General features: G+C 45.2%; 1 protein-coding gene across 1 annotated transcript in view; it reads right to left on the minus strand.

The window, feature by feature from the left end:
- Positions 1 to 15130, minus strand: part of RORB (RAR related orphan receptor B) — a 72310-nt gene that overhangs the window by 13393 nt on the left and 43787 nt on the right. Inside the window, exons 8-10 of the mRNA XM_054987593.1 lie at positions 3336 to 3457; positions 1420 to 1552; positions 622 to 729 (exon numbers count right to left, since the gene is read on the minus strand). Of these exons, the coding sequence (XP_054843568.1) occupies positions 622 to 729; positions 1420 to 1552; positions 3336 to 3457 (363 nt within the window). The remainder of the gene's footprint in view (positions 1 to 621; positions 730 to 1419; positions 1553 to 3335; positions 3458 to 15130) is intronic.

The raw sequence follows: 15130 nt of genomic DNA on the forward strand, positions 1-15130 counted from the left end.
GTGTGACTACAAGTGACTTTCTTCATGTGGAGAACACTAGATTTTTCTTGCAAGGTTATCTGGGAAGTGAAATCAGAGTGGTCCTTCCCCTCTCTGTTAGAATCGCTGCCTGAAGAGCCACAAGAGGGCTTAATTTGGGGGCGGGCAGCTGCTACTTTCTCCCAGGGCGTCCTGCGGGCTGCCTGCTCCCGGGGAGCTGCTCTGGAGAAAGCCACCACGTTGGTGAAGCTTCAGCTGCAGCAACAGTGGAAGGATCTGCTGCAGATTCTTCAGCTGTCACTGCGGCTGAAGCTCCACCAATGCTGCCACTTCCAGAGCATCTCCCTGGGAGCAGGCAGCCCGCTGGATGCCCTGAGAGAAAGTAGCAGCTGCCCACCCCCAAACAAAGCCCTCTTGTGGCTCTTCAGGCAGTGATTCTAACAGAGAGGGGAAGGACCGCTCGGACTTCACTTCCCAGGTAACCTTGCAAGAAAAATCTAGTGTTCTCCACGTGAAGAAAATCACTTGTAGCTTTGCTCTCAGTTCCACCATATCTTTCCCAAGAGAAAAAGCAAACGTATATCCAAATTATTGTATATCCATTTTTTCAGCAATTATCTAAACAACAAAAAGCAAGCCTACCCAAAGCCTTGAACATTTGCATTCCTCCATATTTTCCTTCAAAGAGAACGGTGTTGTTGAGTGGATTGAAGGCACGGCACATTCTCACTAAAACCACTTCCAAGCAGCCTAGAAAGACAGAATGGATTCCGAGAGATCAGACATAGATATCTGAATGAGATACTTTCGAGCACTTTTGGAAGCATAAAGTATTTTTTAAAACACAATCTCTCAACCAGATATCCTGACTCAGCAACAGTGGTCCCTGTTGAATTTACACTGAAGTAATATTGAGCTACTCCTGTCCCCTATCAAAACAGATTATCGGTTATCAAGTCTTGTTCAAACTTACTTTTGGGTTCATATGTTTTAATCTTTTAAGAGAAAAAAGATACTACTCTAAACTTCACCTGAGAGGACAGCAGTTCACAGTTCAACACCTCTACTAGTTTATGTTCCCCAGTCTCCTTTGGGACAGTAAAAATGTCCTCTACTCTCTACTCTACTCTACTCTACTGTCTGTTGCTGTAAGTAGGCTTCTACTTGGTAGTTTCTGTGTCATTTAATATGTCATGTCAAATTGCTGTTTATGCTTGTTTTCAGATTTCTGCAATCTATACAATATTGGTTGTTGTGGGTTTTCCGGGCTGTATTGCCGTGGTCTTAGCATTGTAGATCCTGACATTTCACCAGCAGCTGTGGCTGGCATCTTCAGAGGTGTAGCACCAAAAGACAGAGATCTCTCAGTGTTGTTGCTTCCAAACTACTGATGTTAGCAAAGCATGAGCATTGAGCACCATTTCACTCTTTTCTACTCACCTGCTTTGAGAAGTAGAATTTGATCATTTTGACAGAGCTCCATAAAGCCTGTTATCCGCTTTGCAAATTCCACCACGTACTGAATAGCATGAGTGATCTGGATTGCGCACTGTTGCCACAATGCTTCTCTTGACTTCCAGAAGAAATGACCATAGAAAAGGAAAGCAGATAGTGAGAACATTAAATGATAATCAAAGTTGATCCAATGTCCATAAAATAGGGCAGTTCAATGCAGTCACTTCCCTATCATCAGTACTAGTCAGGAAGGTAAACCCACACTCATACTCCACAACAGGTAATATTCTGCTGTCTTGGAGCCATGGTTTTTGTGCAAAATCTTAACAGCCCCCCCCCCCCGCCAAATACCAGAGCAGTTCCAGCAGGCTGGAGATGTGATGACATCACTTCCAAAAGTGATATCACCATGTCACCGGCAACGTCATTATGTCACAGGCGAGCATGCTCTGCAGTTAGCAAGTCCTGTCGCCCTGCCCCGTTTGGTCATTCCCCACCCCACGCTGATTGCTAGAGGGGACCTGGCAGCCCTAGAGTCTTGAATGTGGAATGGCCTCCCAAGGGAGGTCTATATAGCATTTCTTGGCCAGCAGAGACATTTGTATTCTGTCTTTCCACCCATAACAGTCCTCAAGGAAGCAAACATTAAAACACTAACAGTTTAAAACAACATATTAAAACAATTTAAATTTAAAATATTAAAATAGCATAATTCAATAAATACAGCCACACAACACAAAAAACAGGTAGGAGGACCAATAACAGTTACTGGGTGTATGTCAGACATCAAAACACAAAAAAGGTCTTCACTCACTGATGGCAGACAGCGATAGAGAGGGGAAAACACATCATAAAACCTATCGGCACACTTTAGAACTTTGGTTGTTCTGGTGGGCATTTGGTGTAAGCTTATTTTTGTCTGCTGAGTTCTGTTGACTGGTTGCTCCTTCCTGATAGAGTTCCCCCTTTGTTTTCTTTGACTGATGTATTTTTTTTTGTAGATGTACTTCTATCTGAATCTGTTCTTAGCCTATGCTGCGAGAGGAAGCATTTTGTGTAGATTAGATGGCTATGAGAAGGAGGCAGGACATTTCCAGACTGCTGATTGAAACTTTAGTTTGAATCCAACTCATCATATTTAGAATTCCTGCCAGCAGGAGATCTCCCACTCTAGTGGACATCTGACAACTCAGTTACCTGAATCCATGAAATCTTATTTTCAAACATGTAAATAAGTAATATAGGCCATATAGAGGCTGTAATGATATTGTCTTTATTTTCCCACTTTCTTGCATATAAACCTACCCATCAGTTCTGGTCATCGTCAGAGGCCTTGATTTGGATGCCTCTGCCATCTGCAGCCAGGTGGGTGACAACCCAAGAAAGGGCCTTCTTGGTTATGATGCCAAAATTTTGGAACTCCCTCCCCAGGGAGATTAGTTGGTCACCTCCCTCTATCATTGTCTTCCATCAGTGGGTGAAGACTTTTTTGGTTCATTTGGCGTATCTCTAGTAAACTCTTATTGGCTCTCCTACCTGGTTGTGTGTGTGCGCGTGCGCATGTGTGTGTTTGTATGTGTTTGTCTGTTAATATGTTTTTACTGCATTTATATATTATTTTAAATGTAATTTTAATTATCTGTTGTTTGCTGCCTTGGGGACCCTATTTGGGGTGAAAAGCTGGTGTGAAAGAAAGAAAGAAAGAAAGAAAGAAAGAAAGAAAGAAAGAAAGAAAGAAAGAAAGAAAGAAAGAAAGAAAGAAAGAAAGAAAGAAAAATTTTCAAATCTTCATTTGCCAAGGAACTTTCTAAATGTTTAACTAGCTCAGAAAAAGATACATTAAATGATTATTGTAATGAAGGAACAAGAGAAGCAAAAGATATTCAGTTGTAGATCGATACCTTGCTCTGGTATACTTTGATTTCTTCATATGTGTGGGTTTGCCAGGCTAGCTGATGTAATTCCTCTATTGTATATTGACATGTCTCCAGATGGGATTTGATGATATTCTGTGCAATTCGATCTAATTAAGGGATGCAAAAAGAAAAAGAAATCCATAAAGTTTGCTTCAGGAATAATCTATTGCATCAATCAGTTCTTTATCATATGACACTTGTTATTGAACAAAGATGCCCAGAAAGATTTCTGTGGTACTGTATCTTAGAGTATTGAGACACTCTTATTAAATGGTACTCATTGCTATGATCATATCTAATGTAATATTGGATCAATAATCTAGTGCAAATCCAGCAGTTTGTTAATGGTATTAATCAACAGTTTGTTATAGAAGTCTATTGAAGTCTCTAGGATAAAAATGTATACTGATGCAATCAACACGTATCTTTCATTATGAACCTGGTTGCAAATTTGTCCTTCAGCCTAGATAATCACTCTTGTATCTATGAGATGATGATGATAAAGCAACTAACTTTTGTCTCAAAGCAGTGAGTCTATATAGAATGTCAGTTCTGCAAAACTGAAGTAAACCTGTAGTAACTTAGTAGTTATAGATTTTGACATTTTCTTATGACCTCCTGAATATCATACAGTGAACTATTTGTGCAGAACAATGTCTCAGCATATGAACTGTGCAAGGTTTAATGCCATATTTCCATTCCCCCATCCACAATGCACTCACTTTATGCCCTTTGAATGTATGAAAAGGTACATGATCAATGAGTATCTGTTAGCTGAATATCTAATCAGAATCAAAATATTACTCATATGGGGTTATTCTTTTCTATTCTATGAGTAGATGTGGAGTCATTTTTTTCACAAGGACAACAGTCGTTTTTAAAGGATCTCACATTCTGATATGGGTTAATTTGCTGGCTATTGTGCATAATAGTAGCTAGGATACCAAACACAGGTCTATATATTCTCACCGAATATTCTCCAAAACGTAACCTGTAATCTCACATGCATCTTGTTACATTAGTAGCAGTCATTCCTCTTGCTCATTGGCGACATAGTGTGCATATATTCATATTCACTATGTTCAAATTTCATAGCACGCAAATGAATTTTACACCAGAAATGCAAACACACTATCTGACAACTTGCTACAAGTACACTTGAGTGTATGGCAGTTTGTGTCTGCACATAGCAAATATGACTCAACTGAATCTTTCTTCTGAGTTTGTATATTCCAATTCTGGCAAAAAGCCAAGATGATGATGAGACGGTGATTCGAGGCTTTAAAATTCTGGCCAGCTAGCAACTTCTAAGAGCTACGGCATGCAAACTACTCACCAAGCAGTAACATACACTGTATAAAACATCCCCTACAAAATGATCACTTGAAATTGTAATTTTGCTTCAGCTGGATTGGAATATTTCATTTGCACATCTGATAGTTAACGCATTCAAAGCTCTGCTTCTCTTATTCTATTTTTGAAAGGAAATTGTATTTATTACTTTTGAAATGAGTTGGCTCAGCAGCATTTCCCATGTTTCTATATGTTTGGCATCAGAAGTTGTAACACTGTACAGCTGCACTGATGACTGTTTCAAAATATTCCCATTGATTATCAAGACGATAGCAGACCTCCATATGTAGGTGTGCAATTCCTTAGGCAGGGCAGCAGAAGCAGCCACTGTCAAGAAGGGTCTCTTAGGCTGCCATTTGAACCTGAGCCAGGTGCAAAGGCAGACTTGAGATACTTGTGAGAGTATCACAGAAAGGCTGTGCTTGGACTCAGGGGACTATGGAGTCTGACAGCTCATTCGGTCGGCTGATTACCATTGCATAAGCGTCAGAGGCAGCTTTCTTTCCTTCTAAGTTGGCAGCGATGAAAGGGAAAAAGGGGATTAGACTGGAAGACAGTGGGCAGAAAGGTTTCCAAAAAGTCTTTTTGATAAAAGCCGGAGATGAATAGTATAGTTGATGTGGGCTTTTTCAAAGACAGGCAACAGAGCACAATCCCTTGAAGAGGTGGGTGGGTGAAAGAGTTACAGAAGTGCTTTATTTGGCAGGGCACACAAGGACTACTGCAGCTTACATAGCCTTTCCCTCATCCAGCAAAATCTCCATTACCTAAATGGCCTGATAATTGGAATTCACTATATGTCCTCCCACCACTCAAACACATATTGCTCTGTCGGCCTTGGAACATGCCCACCATGAAGTAGCTTGTTAACAACTTGTTAGAAGTCCTGTCTATGGGACTACAGCAGGGGAGGCTTCAATTCTATTGTCCACATTGTTTGGATGAATCTTCTCTATCAAATTATTCATTTCCCTTCTTTCTTTCTGAGGTAATCATAACTCTCTCCTCCCAACCAGTTATTCAGCTTCACAAGCAATTCTTCAATGACAACATAAAGCCTGCCCAGTATACAGTCCATATCAATGTCATAATTAAACGCTGTTTCTCATTTCCCACCTTGATCCCCCCAATTTTCATGTGTCTCACAGCTCCTTCATTTTGGCTCTTTCATTTTTCCTTTTTTCGCCACCTGCATGCCGTGGATATCAAATATGACTTATGTGGTCTTTTGGAGCAGAAAAATAGGATGCAAGTTTTCATAATAGGCAGCTATTCATTGTTGAAGCATTTGATAATTTGTTCCTAGTTCACTTTTTTAGAACTCAGCCCCCTGCCATTTCTTGAATTACACTTTTCATTCCCAAAGTATAAGGTGTACCCGTGAGTCAGGCTGTAGTTATTAATTTTTATCCTATGCTTCCTCTAAGAAGCACAGAGCATTTACAAATCATTTTCCCCTCCTCCACTTTATCCTCATCCCTGTGAGCTAAGTTAGGCCTAGAGTGTGATGGCCAAGGGCACGTAGTAAGCTTCATGGCTAGAGATGTAAAAGCCTGGGGGGGAACCCAGAAACACTGAGTATTTTACATTTCTATTCCTGGCAGAATTGGGATTTTAATTTAGCTCTCCTAACCCCTGCATGATTGCTGACCTCAGTCCCTGGACAAATGCATCCAGTGGGGCTACCATTGAGACACATGTTCTGAATATTGGCATCAACTACCACTTAGAATGTGTGACCCTTGCAATGGGACTAGAGTTGCCAGTCCCCCACTGGGGTGGGGGATCCCATGCTCCCACCCTCCACCCCTGCTTCCCTGGCTGGCTGGGGAGGCATGGGCCTCTTGGGGCATGCTCCTGGGCAGCACGGTGTGCTCCTGAAGGCCCAATTTGGCCCTGAATCAGGCTATGACAATCAGGCTATGACAACAGTGGGAATAAGTCATATGGAAACTATTTCCATTCTGTACATAACAACACCAACATATAGAGCAGGCAGCCCCCAACCTAAGTTGAGATGTTGCTGGAATTGCAGCTGGAGGTGGGTATACGTCCTTTCCCTGTTATATAATTAGTGTCATGGGAATGATCCACAGATGACTGAAAAGTGGTCCCCAGTTCCACAGGGATCTCACAATATAATGATGCAGCAAAAGTCACCAGGAAAGAAAGGCTATTTATTTAAAACCACACTGTGATTTATTAAATTTCAAAAAGGGCTCTGTGATATATTTTGTAAGGCTGACCTAATTTATGATGAAAAATGAACTGTTGCAGAAAGTGACAATGTGTGGTTTACAACTTTGATGTTGTAGAACTGGAGTTCTGTAGTGCAGAGTTTCAAAATAGCACTGACCTTTTCTATTTCTGATTTCAGTAGCTTTTCTTCCTGACACCGTACTGTCTTATTTTTAGGCTGCAGCAGACTTTGTGGGATACGGGTGTCTTCAAAGGTTAGTTGCAACTAAGATGTGAATTTACTGGAGGTTTAAACACAATGCTCAGGGCACTGGACATTTATGGAAATTGAAGATTACCAGCTAGAGATCTTAAGCTGTTATAAGGAAAAAAAATATTGATTTCAGTAGAAAAGCACCAAGAGTATGCATTCTTTAGCCTGTGTTTTATTTCCAGTTCTCAAAGCTCTCTGCTATCCCTTACTGACTTAGTAAAAAGCCAGCTGCTCATACTTTTCAGCTCTTCCCATTTCTATAACTCTTGGAAAGTGTGAAGAATTTTGCCAAAGATAGGCTGCCTCTTACACACCTGGAATTAACTGACTTGCTTTTCTACATTAGTGTCAAAAGCTCCAAGCTGCAATTCCCTAAAACCTTGAAATTGGAGCATAACTCAGAGCTGAGAAATGGTATAAGTGCACAGGCTTGGACTCAAACTGTAAGTTACTTGGAATTTTTGGTTTTCTCCTCTGTAAGTTAAACTCAGCCAGGGATTATGAAAAGAAAGGTTGCTGGAGGGACTTTTTTTTTCCTTTGCTCACTTTCATGGTCAAAAATCAGGTTTCCCAAGTGACATTTTCATTTCTGGGAAAGATATGGAAACTCCTTATCCTTCCTACCATAGTACATTGTGGAGGTTGTTTTTGAGCTTGCAAATGACCAGAGGGAAAAGGGTTACTCATACACTTTCCAGCTGCCATTTTGAGTCTGCTTCGACTATTTAGATTTAAAGACTAATATGTGTAATGTACAGTTAAAGCTTAGAGTACTATATGGCCCCTTCCCGGCATGCAGCTATGCTGCTAAAGCTGGGGGGCCATTATTTGCCACCCTGGAAGGAGGGAGGCAGCACCACCCCTTCCTTTCAATCCAGGGTTTGGCTGGGAGGGCAGAGACAAGGGACTTAAGGGGTTGCTCCGCCCTGCCCAGTCGCAGTTGGGAAGAGTCGCTCAGCCTGAGCAGAGCACATCTCAAGCTCTCTCAGCCAAGCTCCTCTGAGGCTGTTTTACCAAAGGCCCTCATGGTTATGCAGTGCTAGCTGCCTTGGAGAAGTGGTGATATTCCCCTGCTTGCTACCTTCAAACTCCAGGAGGAAAGCCAGTGCCCAATGCCAGGCTCATTGGTTTGGCAGAGACTTTTTTTATTTACATTTGGGACTTGTCTATCAGTCAGGAGGGCTGAAGCAAGGTTATACCAGCCCTTGCAGGCCTCTGGCCTATCTAGGCACCTCTCCCCGCCCCCACATTTTACTTTGTTGGGAGAGAGTACTTCTAGCATCAGCAATAGGCTTTGCTGTAGGCTACAGGGGTGAGTTGCAGCCATCTGAAGGGTGGATTAATTCATACTTTATTGCAACTGGCCTAGCAGAATAGATGCTGGTAGCCCCCCTACCCCAGCTAGGTTTTCCCCCTCCTCTGCTGTTTTGAAGCTTATCATGTGGTGGGGTGGCCATTTTGAGAGTGGCACCTCTGCTTAGCTTCCTGGCAATGGTGGCTATGTTGTGAAGGCATCTATAATATGCATAGCACCAGGGGTGGCCATTTTGTTTGTGGGCTTTGTGTGGCCTGATTTGCCTTTTGCTTACTGGCAGTAGTGGCCATTTTTGTGGGCTTTTTGCAGCTTATCCTGTGCTGGCAGTGACCATTTTGAGTGTGTCTTACGGCAGCCTGCTTAGCCTCCTTGCACTGGTGGCCATTTTATAGAAGCCTCTACAGGCTACACAGTGTTTGGGCTGCCATTTTGGGGGTGCTGTGTCCCTATTGGGCTTTGAAGCTCTAAAAGCAGTTATTTTCAGCACATGACATTACATTACTGTACATTTCCATCATGCCACCCAAAAAGGGTAGTTGGCTAAGGGCAAGCAGCCCGAAAATAGGCCTCCTGCAAAGCAGCCCTGCAGACTTCCTTTGAGGATGATGAAGTGGCCAAGAGGAGGAGGGAAATACTGGGCTATCAGTGTCTATCAGTCAGGAGGGCTGAAGCAGGGTTAGGCCCAGCCCCTGTAGGCCTCCTGCCTATCTAGGCCTCCCTAACTGTTTTCACTTTATTTGGAGAGTGTACTTACAGCAGCAGCAGCAGCAGCAGCAGCAGCAGCAGTGAAATCCTGGTTGAGGCCGGGGTGGGAGGGCATGCAATCATCTGAAGAGTGGTTTGCTGCATACTTTATTTCTACTGGTGTAGCAAGGATATACAGTCCCAGAGTGGTAACTGGTTAAACCCCTCCTCCTTTTTCCCTGCTCAATTTTGCAGCCTTGGTGGGCCTAAAGAGCTGTTTTTTAGGTTTTGTCACTCAGGCCACCTAATGACATGCTGTGTTATTGCATCTGCTGAAACCTGCAGTGCTGTCATGCAGGGCACTGAAGTCTAAGATGTGATCTGATCTTTCTACTAGATTAGCACAATTGACGGCCAGTAGCAGATCTGGCCTGGGCTGCTGTAATCCAGTCAGGTTGAGGTGACAGTGGATGATTGACAAGGTAGGTAAGTCCACTGGCCCCTAGTGTTTGGCTGTGGGGGCTCGGGGGGGGGGGTCAGGCAACAGTCTCCTGACTCCCATGTTCACACTCCTGAGTTGTATCATCTTGGGTCTTGCCTTTGAGTTTCGCAGTTTAGCCATTGGGTTGTTACTTGACTCAGTCCTAAAGGGACAGCCATAAAGGGAGCAGTATGTTGGGGGTTAACTTTCCTCTTCAGGAAGTGCCCATACCTAACCCTCTTTTATCCGAGTGGCATAGGATTTTGAGATGGGTCCTGGTGGGTTCTGGAGACTGGTCCCGGTGTTTAGGTTTTAAGGCAGTGCCCAGTATTGCCTGCAGATGGAATGGTGCAGTTTGTCCCTTGGATGTTGGATCACCCACAGCATCTGGTGAACCTATGACCAAGTGGCCAGCAGACTCTGGGCTTGGGTACCAGTTGGTCTGTAGAAGTTCTGCCTGAGCTGATAGATCTCTCCCACAGTTTTGGTGAGCCAGTTTGGTGTGAGAGCCAGTTTGGTGTAGTGGTTAAGAACGTGTGACTCTAATCTGGAGTACCGGGTTTGATTCCCCACTCCTCCACTTGAAGCCAACTGGTGATCTTGGGTCAGTCACAGCTTTTGGGAGCTCTCTCAGCCCCACCCATCTCACAGGGTGTTTGTTGTGTGGGGATAATAATGGCATACTTTGTAAACCACTCTGAGTGGGTGTTAAGTCATCCTGAAGGGCAGTATATATATTTATTATTATTACTATTATTATTTAAAAAGTTGGGTAGTCCCCTGTGCAAGCACCAAGTCATTGTTGACCCATGGGGGACGTCACCTTGGGCCTGGTGCCTGAACCTGGCTTCCACTGGGATCGAACATTATTATGGGTGAGTGGAAAGTTAAGGGGCTTGCCTCACATCCAGTGGCTGCCATCAGACAGCTTATGCACCTTTTGGTTTGCCGGTAAACCTCCAAGTTTGAAGTAAGCCCGGGCAGTTTTTTGGGTCGCATGACATTAATGGTGGGCATGGGAGTTAGATCCTGAGTGTTAGTGCAGTGATGACCCAAGCCCTTAAGGAAGGGTCTGGTTGACTCCGCATTAGCCACGGAGGAAGTGACGGCTAAGCTGCTACTTCTGTTTGTTGGGATGTGGGGTCCTTTGCCTCACTCCTGGTCTTTCACCTGGGAGTAATAAGCTGGGCTTCTCAAGGGCACAGCCCTTCTGTTACAGGCCCCACAGATGTACATGCATAGGCAAGGTGGCCCAGTGTGCTCAAGGGGAGGAGCAGTCCTCCACCACACATACTGGTCATTCACTTGGGCTGTAATGACCTTGGCTGCGGGGCATGGCTGTTCCGGTACAGGCTCAGGCAGATTTGCACACATAAGCATGGTGGCCTCATGAGCTGTAGGGGAGGAGCAGCCTCCGTTTCATGTTTGGGTCATTCACTTGTGTGGTATGAACTTGGCTCACAGGGCATGGCCCTTTTCTTACAGGCTCACACAGGCTTGCAGCACTCAGGCAAGTAGTGGTCTGATGGTTGAGGGGAGGTGCAGACCTCCGCCTCACATCCTGGTCATTCACTGCATAGTGTTGACCTTGTCTCACAAGGCATGGCCCTTTTCTTACAGGCTCACACAGGCTTGCAGCGCCCAGGCAAGTAGTGGCCTGATGGTTGAGGGGAGGTGCAGACCTCCGCCTCACATACTGGTCATTCGTCACGTGGTGTTGACCTTGTCTCACAAGGCATGGACCTTTCCTTACAGGCTCACACAGGCTTGCAGCGCCCAGGCAAGTAGTGGCCTGATGATTGAGGGGAGGTGCGGTCCTCCACCTCAAGTCCTGGTCATTCACTGCGCAGTGTTGACCTTGTCTCATAGGGCATGGCCCTTTCCTTACAGGCTCACACAGGCTTGCAGCACCCAGGCAAGTAGTGGCCTGATGGTTTGAGGGGAAGTGCAGTCCTCCACCTCACATTCTGGTCATTCACCATGTAGTAATGACCTTGGTTTACTGGGCATGACCTTGGCTACAGGGCTTTTATTACAGGCTCACACAGACTTGCAATGCATAGGCAAGTAATGGCCTGGTGTATTGATGATTGGTCCATAATGCTTCCGTGTCAGTGCAGCGGGAAGCTTGGGACTCACTAGCCCTTGAGAGGGCTAGACGAAAGGCTAACAGAGCCATAGAGAAAGATTTTGGGGATGGCATGGGCCTTTATTTGCCACACCTCCACATACTAGGCTGAATTTGCCAACCTCTAATGAGATAATGGGGGCTCACCTGGCCACTAAAGGCAAAGACATCTTCCTCAGCAGGCAATAAAATTTTTTATGGAGGATTTGCGGCAAGGGCTCCAGTTACCCTTAGGCTACCAGTGGGGTTGCTAGGGCCTAAGCAGAGGCTTGGCCCTGGCATTGGCAGGTTTGAGTTTGAGATAGGGTGCGGGCCAGTGAGCACCCTTGGTGCTTCTTTATTGGTGGGAAGAGGGCCCTGCCTAAAGGGCTGGTACTGCTTTGACAGCTGCCAGCTGCAGGGGTAGGCTGCCTTTGAGAAACCCCGCATGCAAGTCCTTCCCTCACTGCTGTACGGCTGAGGTATTCAGGAGTTTGAAAGCAGGGGTGACCAAATTGCCTGACCGGCCGGGTCCACACCATCCATGGATGGGTCACACCGGGGCTTTGGGGCTCACCTAGACAGGTCAAGGTGGCAATCCAGGGTGGACCCCGAGGCTTGACCTGTACCGCTTTAGGCCCTTGCCACTGTTCTGGCTTGTTCTAGTTGTATGAAGTTAACAAAGTGGCCCTTATATCCAAACTTGGTGTCTGTCTCTTCATTCCGACTAGGGTGGCAACTGGCAATACATACAGTACCTTTGACCCATGATTGGTTTATCCATTTTGTTATGAGTAGGATCAAGTTCCCTAGTCCAAGGTAATTATTTGAGAGTATCTGTTTATAATTCCTTGTCCAGTTTCATTTAACATTTGATGCAACAAAGAATAGAAGAGCTGCACATGCTTAGAAATTCACTGTTTGACGGCCTCCATCTTCGAAGGAACCCTCATTTTTCAAAACTGTTCTCTCTTTTCTCAGGATTTTTTTTTACCATTTGGCCAATTTTCAGCCACAAAATTTCTATATTAAAATTGTAAGCCTTGAGCTATGGCAATAAAATGTCAGATTCTGGAAAGGAACTATAATTTTTGTGGGGAGTAGTATTCAAAACAGACCAACCATGAATTCAAAGACAGCAGTGAAATCTTGAGAAGGGGAAGTGCCCTGAAAAAAATTACATTTTGATTTCAGATCCAAAGGAACTATGTACCATTATTGGGTTTTTTTTCCAGATTGAGTGTTGCCACCTTGGATCTAGTCTATTCAATTTTCCCCCCTTATCATGAGTTTCGGCCTTGTTATTTGCAATGAGTGCTTCCAGGCTCTTTGAGGTAGTTGTTTTTGCACTTAACAGCACCAAAATTGCAGAGAACTCAGTCCATGTTCTAAACCATCAAACCACCGAGGTTTTCCCTCACTTACACTACACACACACACACACACACACACAACAATAGACTCTGAAGGATAGTATTGGTGGGTGAACACTATGGTGGAAACCTGGTAGGGCTGCCAGTCCCTCAGTGGGGGTGGGAGATCCCCCACTTCCAGCCTCTGCCCCCTGCTACTACTCACCTGGCTGGCAGGGGGGAAAAGCCCCAGGGAACAGACTCGTGAGGCAAGAAGCCTTCTGGGCCAATGTGTAGCAGGCACACTACCCACGGGCATGATGACATCACTTCCGGAAGAAAAGATCACACAGGTAAGTGCCATATTCCCCCCACACCTGCCAGGAGGTTAAGGGGACCCAGCAACCCTAGCAATGGGTTGGTAAAAGGTAGTGGAGCAGCAGTGGCATTAAAAACAATCCTGCTTTATATTCTTTCTGTATTCTTCTATAGTGTCAATAAATTATCATCTTTGTATTCTGCTGTTCCCTGTTGGTGCCATGTTTCCTTGTGCTTTGTGGTTTTGTTCCCACTATGTGGAGGTGTTCTCTCATTAACAGCTGCCAGTCTCCATATCCCAAGTGCAGGCAGGCAGGCAGGATGATTGTCTGCAGGGCCAGTGACAGGTTTTCTGGTGCCTGAGGCCAGATCCCTGCACCCACGGGCAGCATCACGGGTGCTGCTGCCCCCACATGTGTACGTGCAAAGCACGTGCATGCACCCAGACTGCATGATGACGTCACTGCACGTGATGTCATCATGCAGGGCATGCCACTGTGAGCTGGCCTCCCCATTGGTGAGGCAGTCAGCTAGGACTGTGCACGGGTGGCCTCTCAGCCCTCCCGCTCAGTTGCCCTGCACTGCCCCAGCTGCCTGCCATGCCTGGCTGGCATCAGCTGTGTGCTGGCGGTGGCAGCATGGGACAACTGAGTGGGAGGGCTAGGAGGCTGCCTGCTCAGTTGCCCCTTGTTGCTGCTGCCAGCACACACTCCTGGCCGGGCACCTGTAGACCAGGCATGGCAGGCAGCTGGGGTGGCACATGGGAGCAGCTTCCCAACCCTCCGTTCAGCAGCCAGTGCTGCTGCTGCCAGCCCCGTGGTACATGCCCCCACCCCCGGTCAGTGCTTGAGGCGGCTGCTGGTACCACCTCAATGGATGCGCTGGCCTCAATTGTCTGAATCCCATCCCCCCGCACCGCCACCTAAACTGACCTGTGTATTTTCCATAAGTTTTCCCTATGCTGTGGGTAGACAGAATTGTTTTTGAAAGGGCAGAGTAGGCCAATGACTTGCAGGATGTAGGGGGGGGAAGCAATCCTAAAATGGTCTATTCAGATGTAAGTCCTATGTTATTCAATAGTGCTTATTCCCAAGGAAGTGTCTTTAGAATTGCAGCCTATGACTGAAGTCTGGACATTCCCCTTTCCAAAGTCAATAGGTGTAAAAGGGTCTCCACTTGCGAGGACCCAACTGGCAGGAAGATAGTGCCATTACCTGGGTAGTGATGGGGGGGGGAAATAGATGCACTCATGTGCATTGAGCACATTCCTTCTTACTGCCAACGGAGTTAATTAATAACATTAACATATGTTAATTAATAACTCAACTCCTCTAATTTTCTTAAGACAGTTTCCATTCAAGATGGATCTCAATAATAGAACATAAATTGTTACTTCTAGGCTTTTCCAGCACAGCTCTGTTGCACCTTTACCATCAAGGAACCAGAGTAATAATTAAGCAGAGACTATGGGACACTTTTATACAAGCAGATAAAGGACAAGCAGTAGGGGAAAGAAAACAAAATTTTACTTCATCTTTTTTCATTGGAATTTCCAAAACACCACAGAGCTTTTACTTTAGCATATTTTAATCTCCCATCTGCTCTCTTGGATGGAAGATATGCTCATATCCCATATGCAAACCGCCTCTGCCCCTGCCAATCTGGACAGGTAGAGACAATAGAGCATGCTCTCTTACACTGTCAGTATTATCAAGAGA

The sequence above is a fragment of the Eublepharis macularius genome, chromosome 8 (assembly GCF_028583425.1).
Source record: "Eublepharis macularius isolate TG4126 chromosome 8, MPM_Emac_v1.0, whole genome shotgun sequence".
Taxonomy (NCBI): Eukaryota; Metazoa; Chordata; class Lepidosauria; order Squamata; family Eublepharidae; genus Eublepharis; species Eublepharis macularius.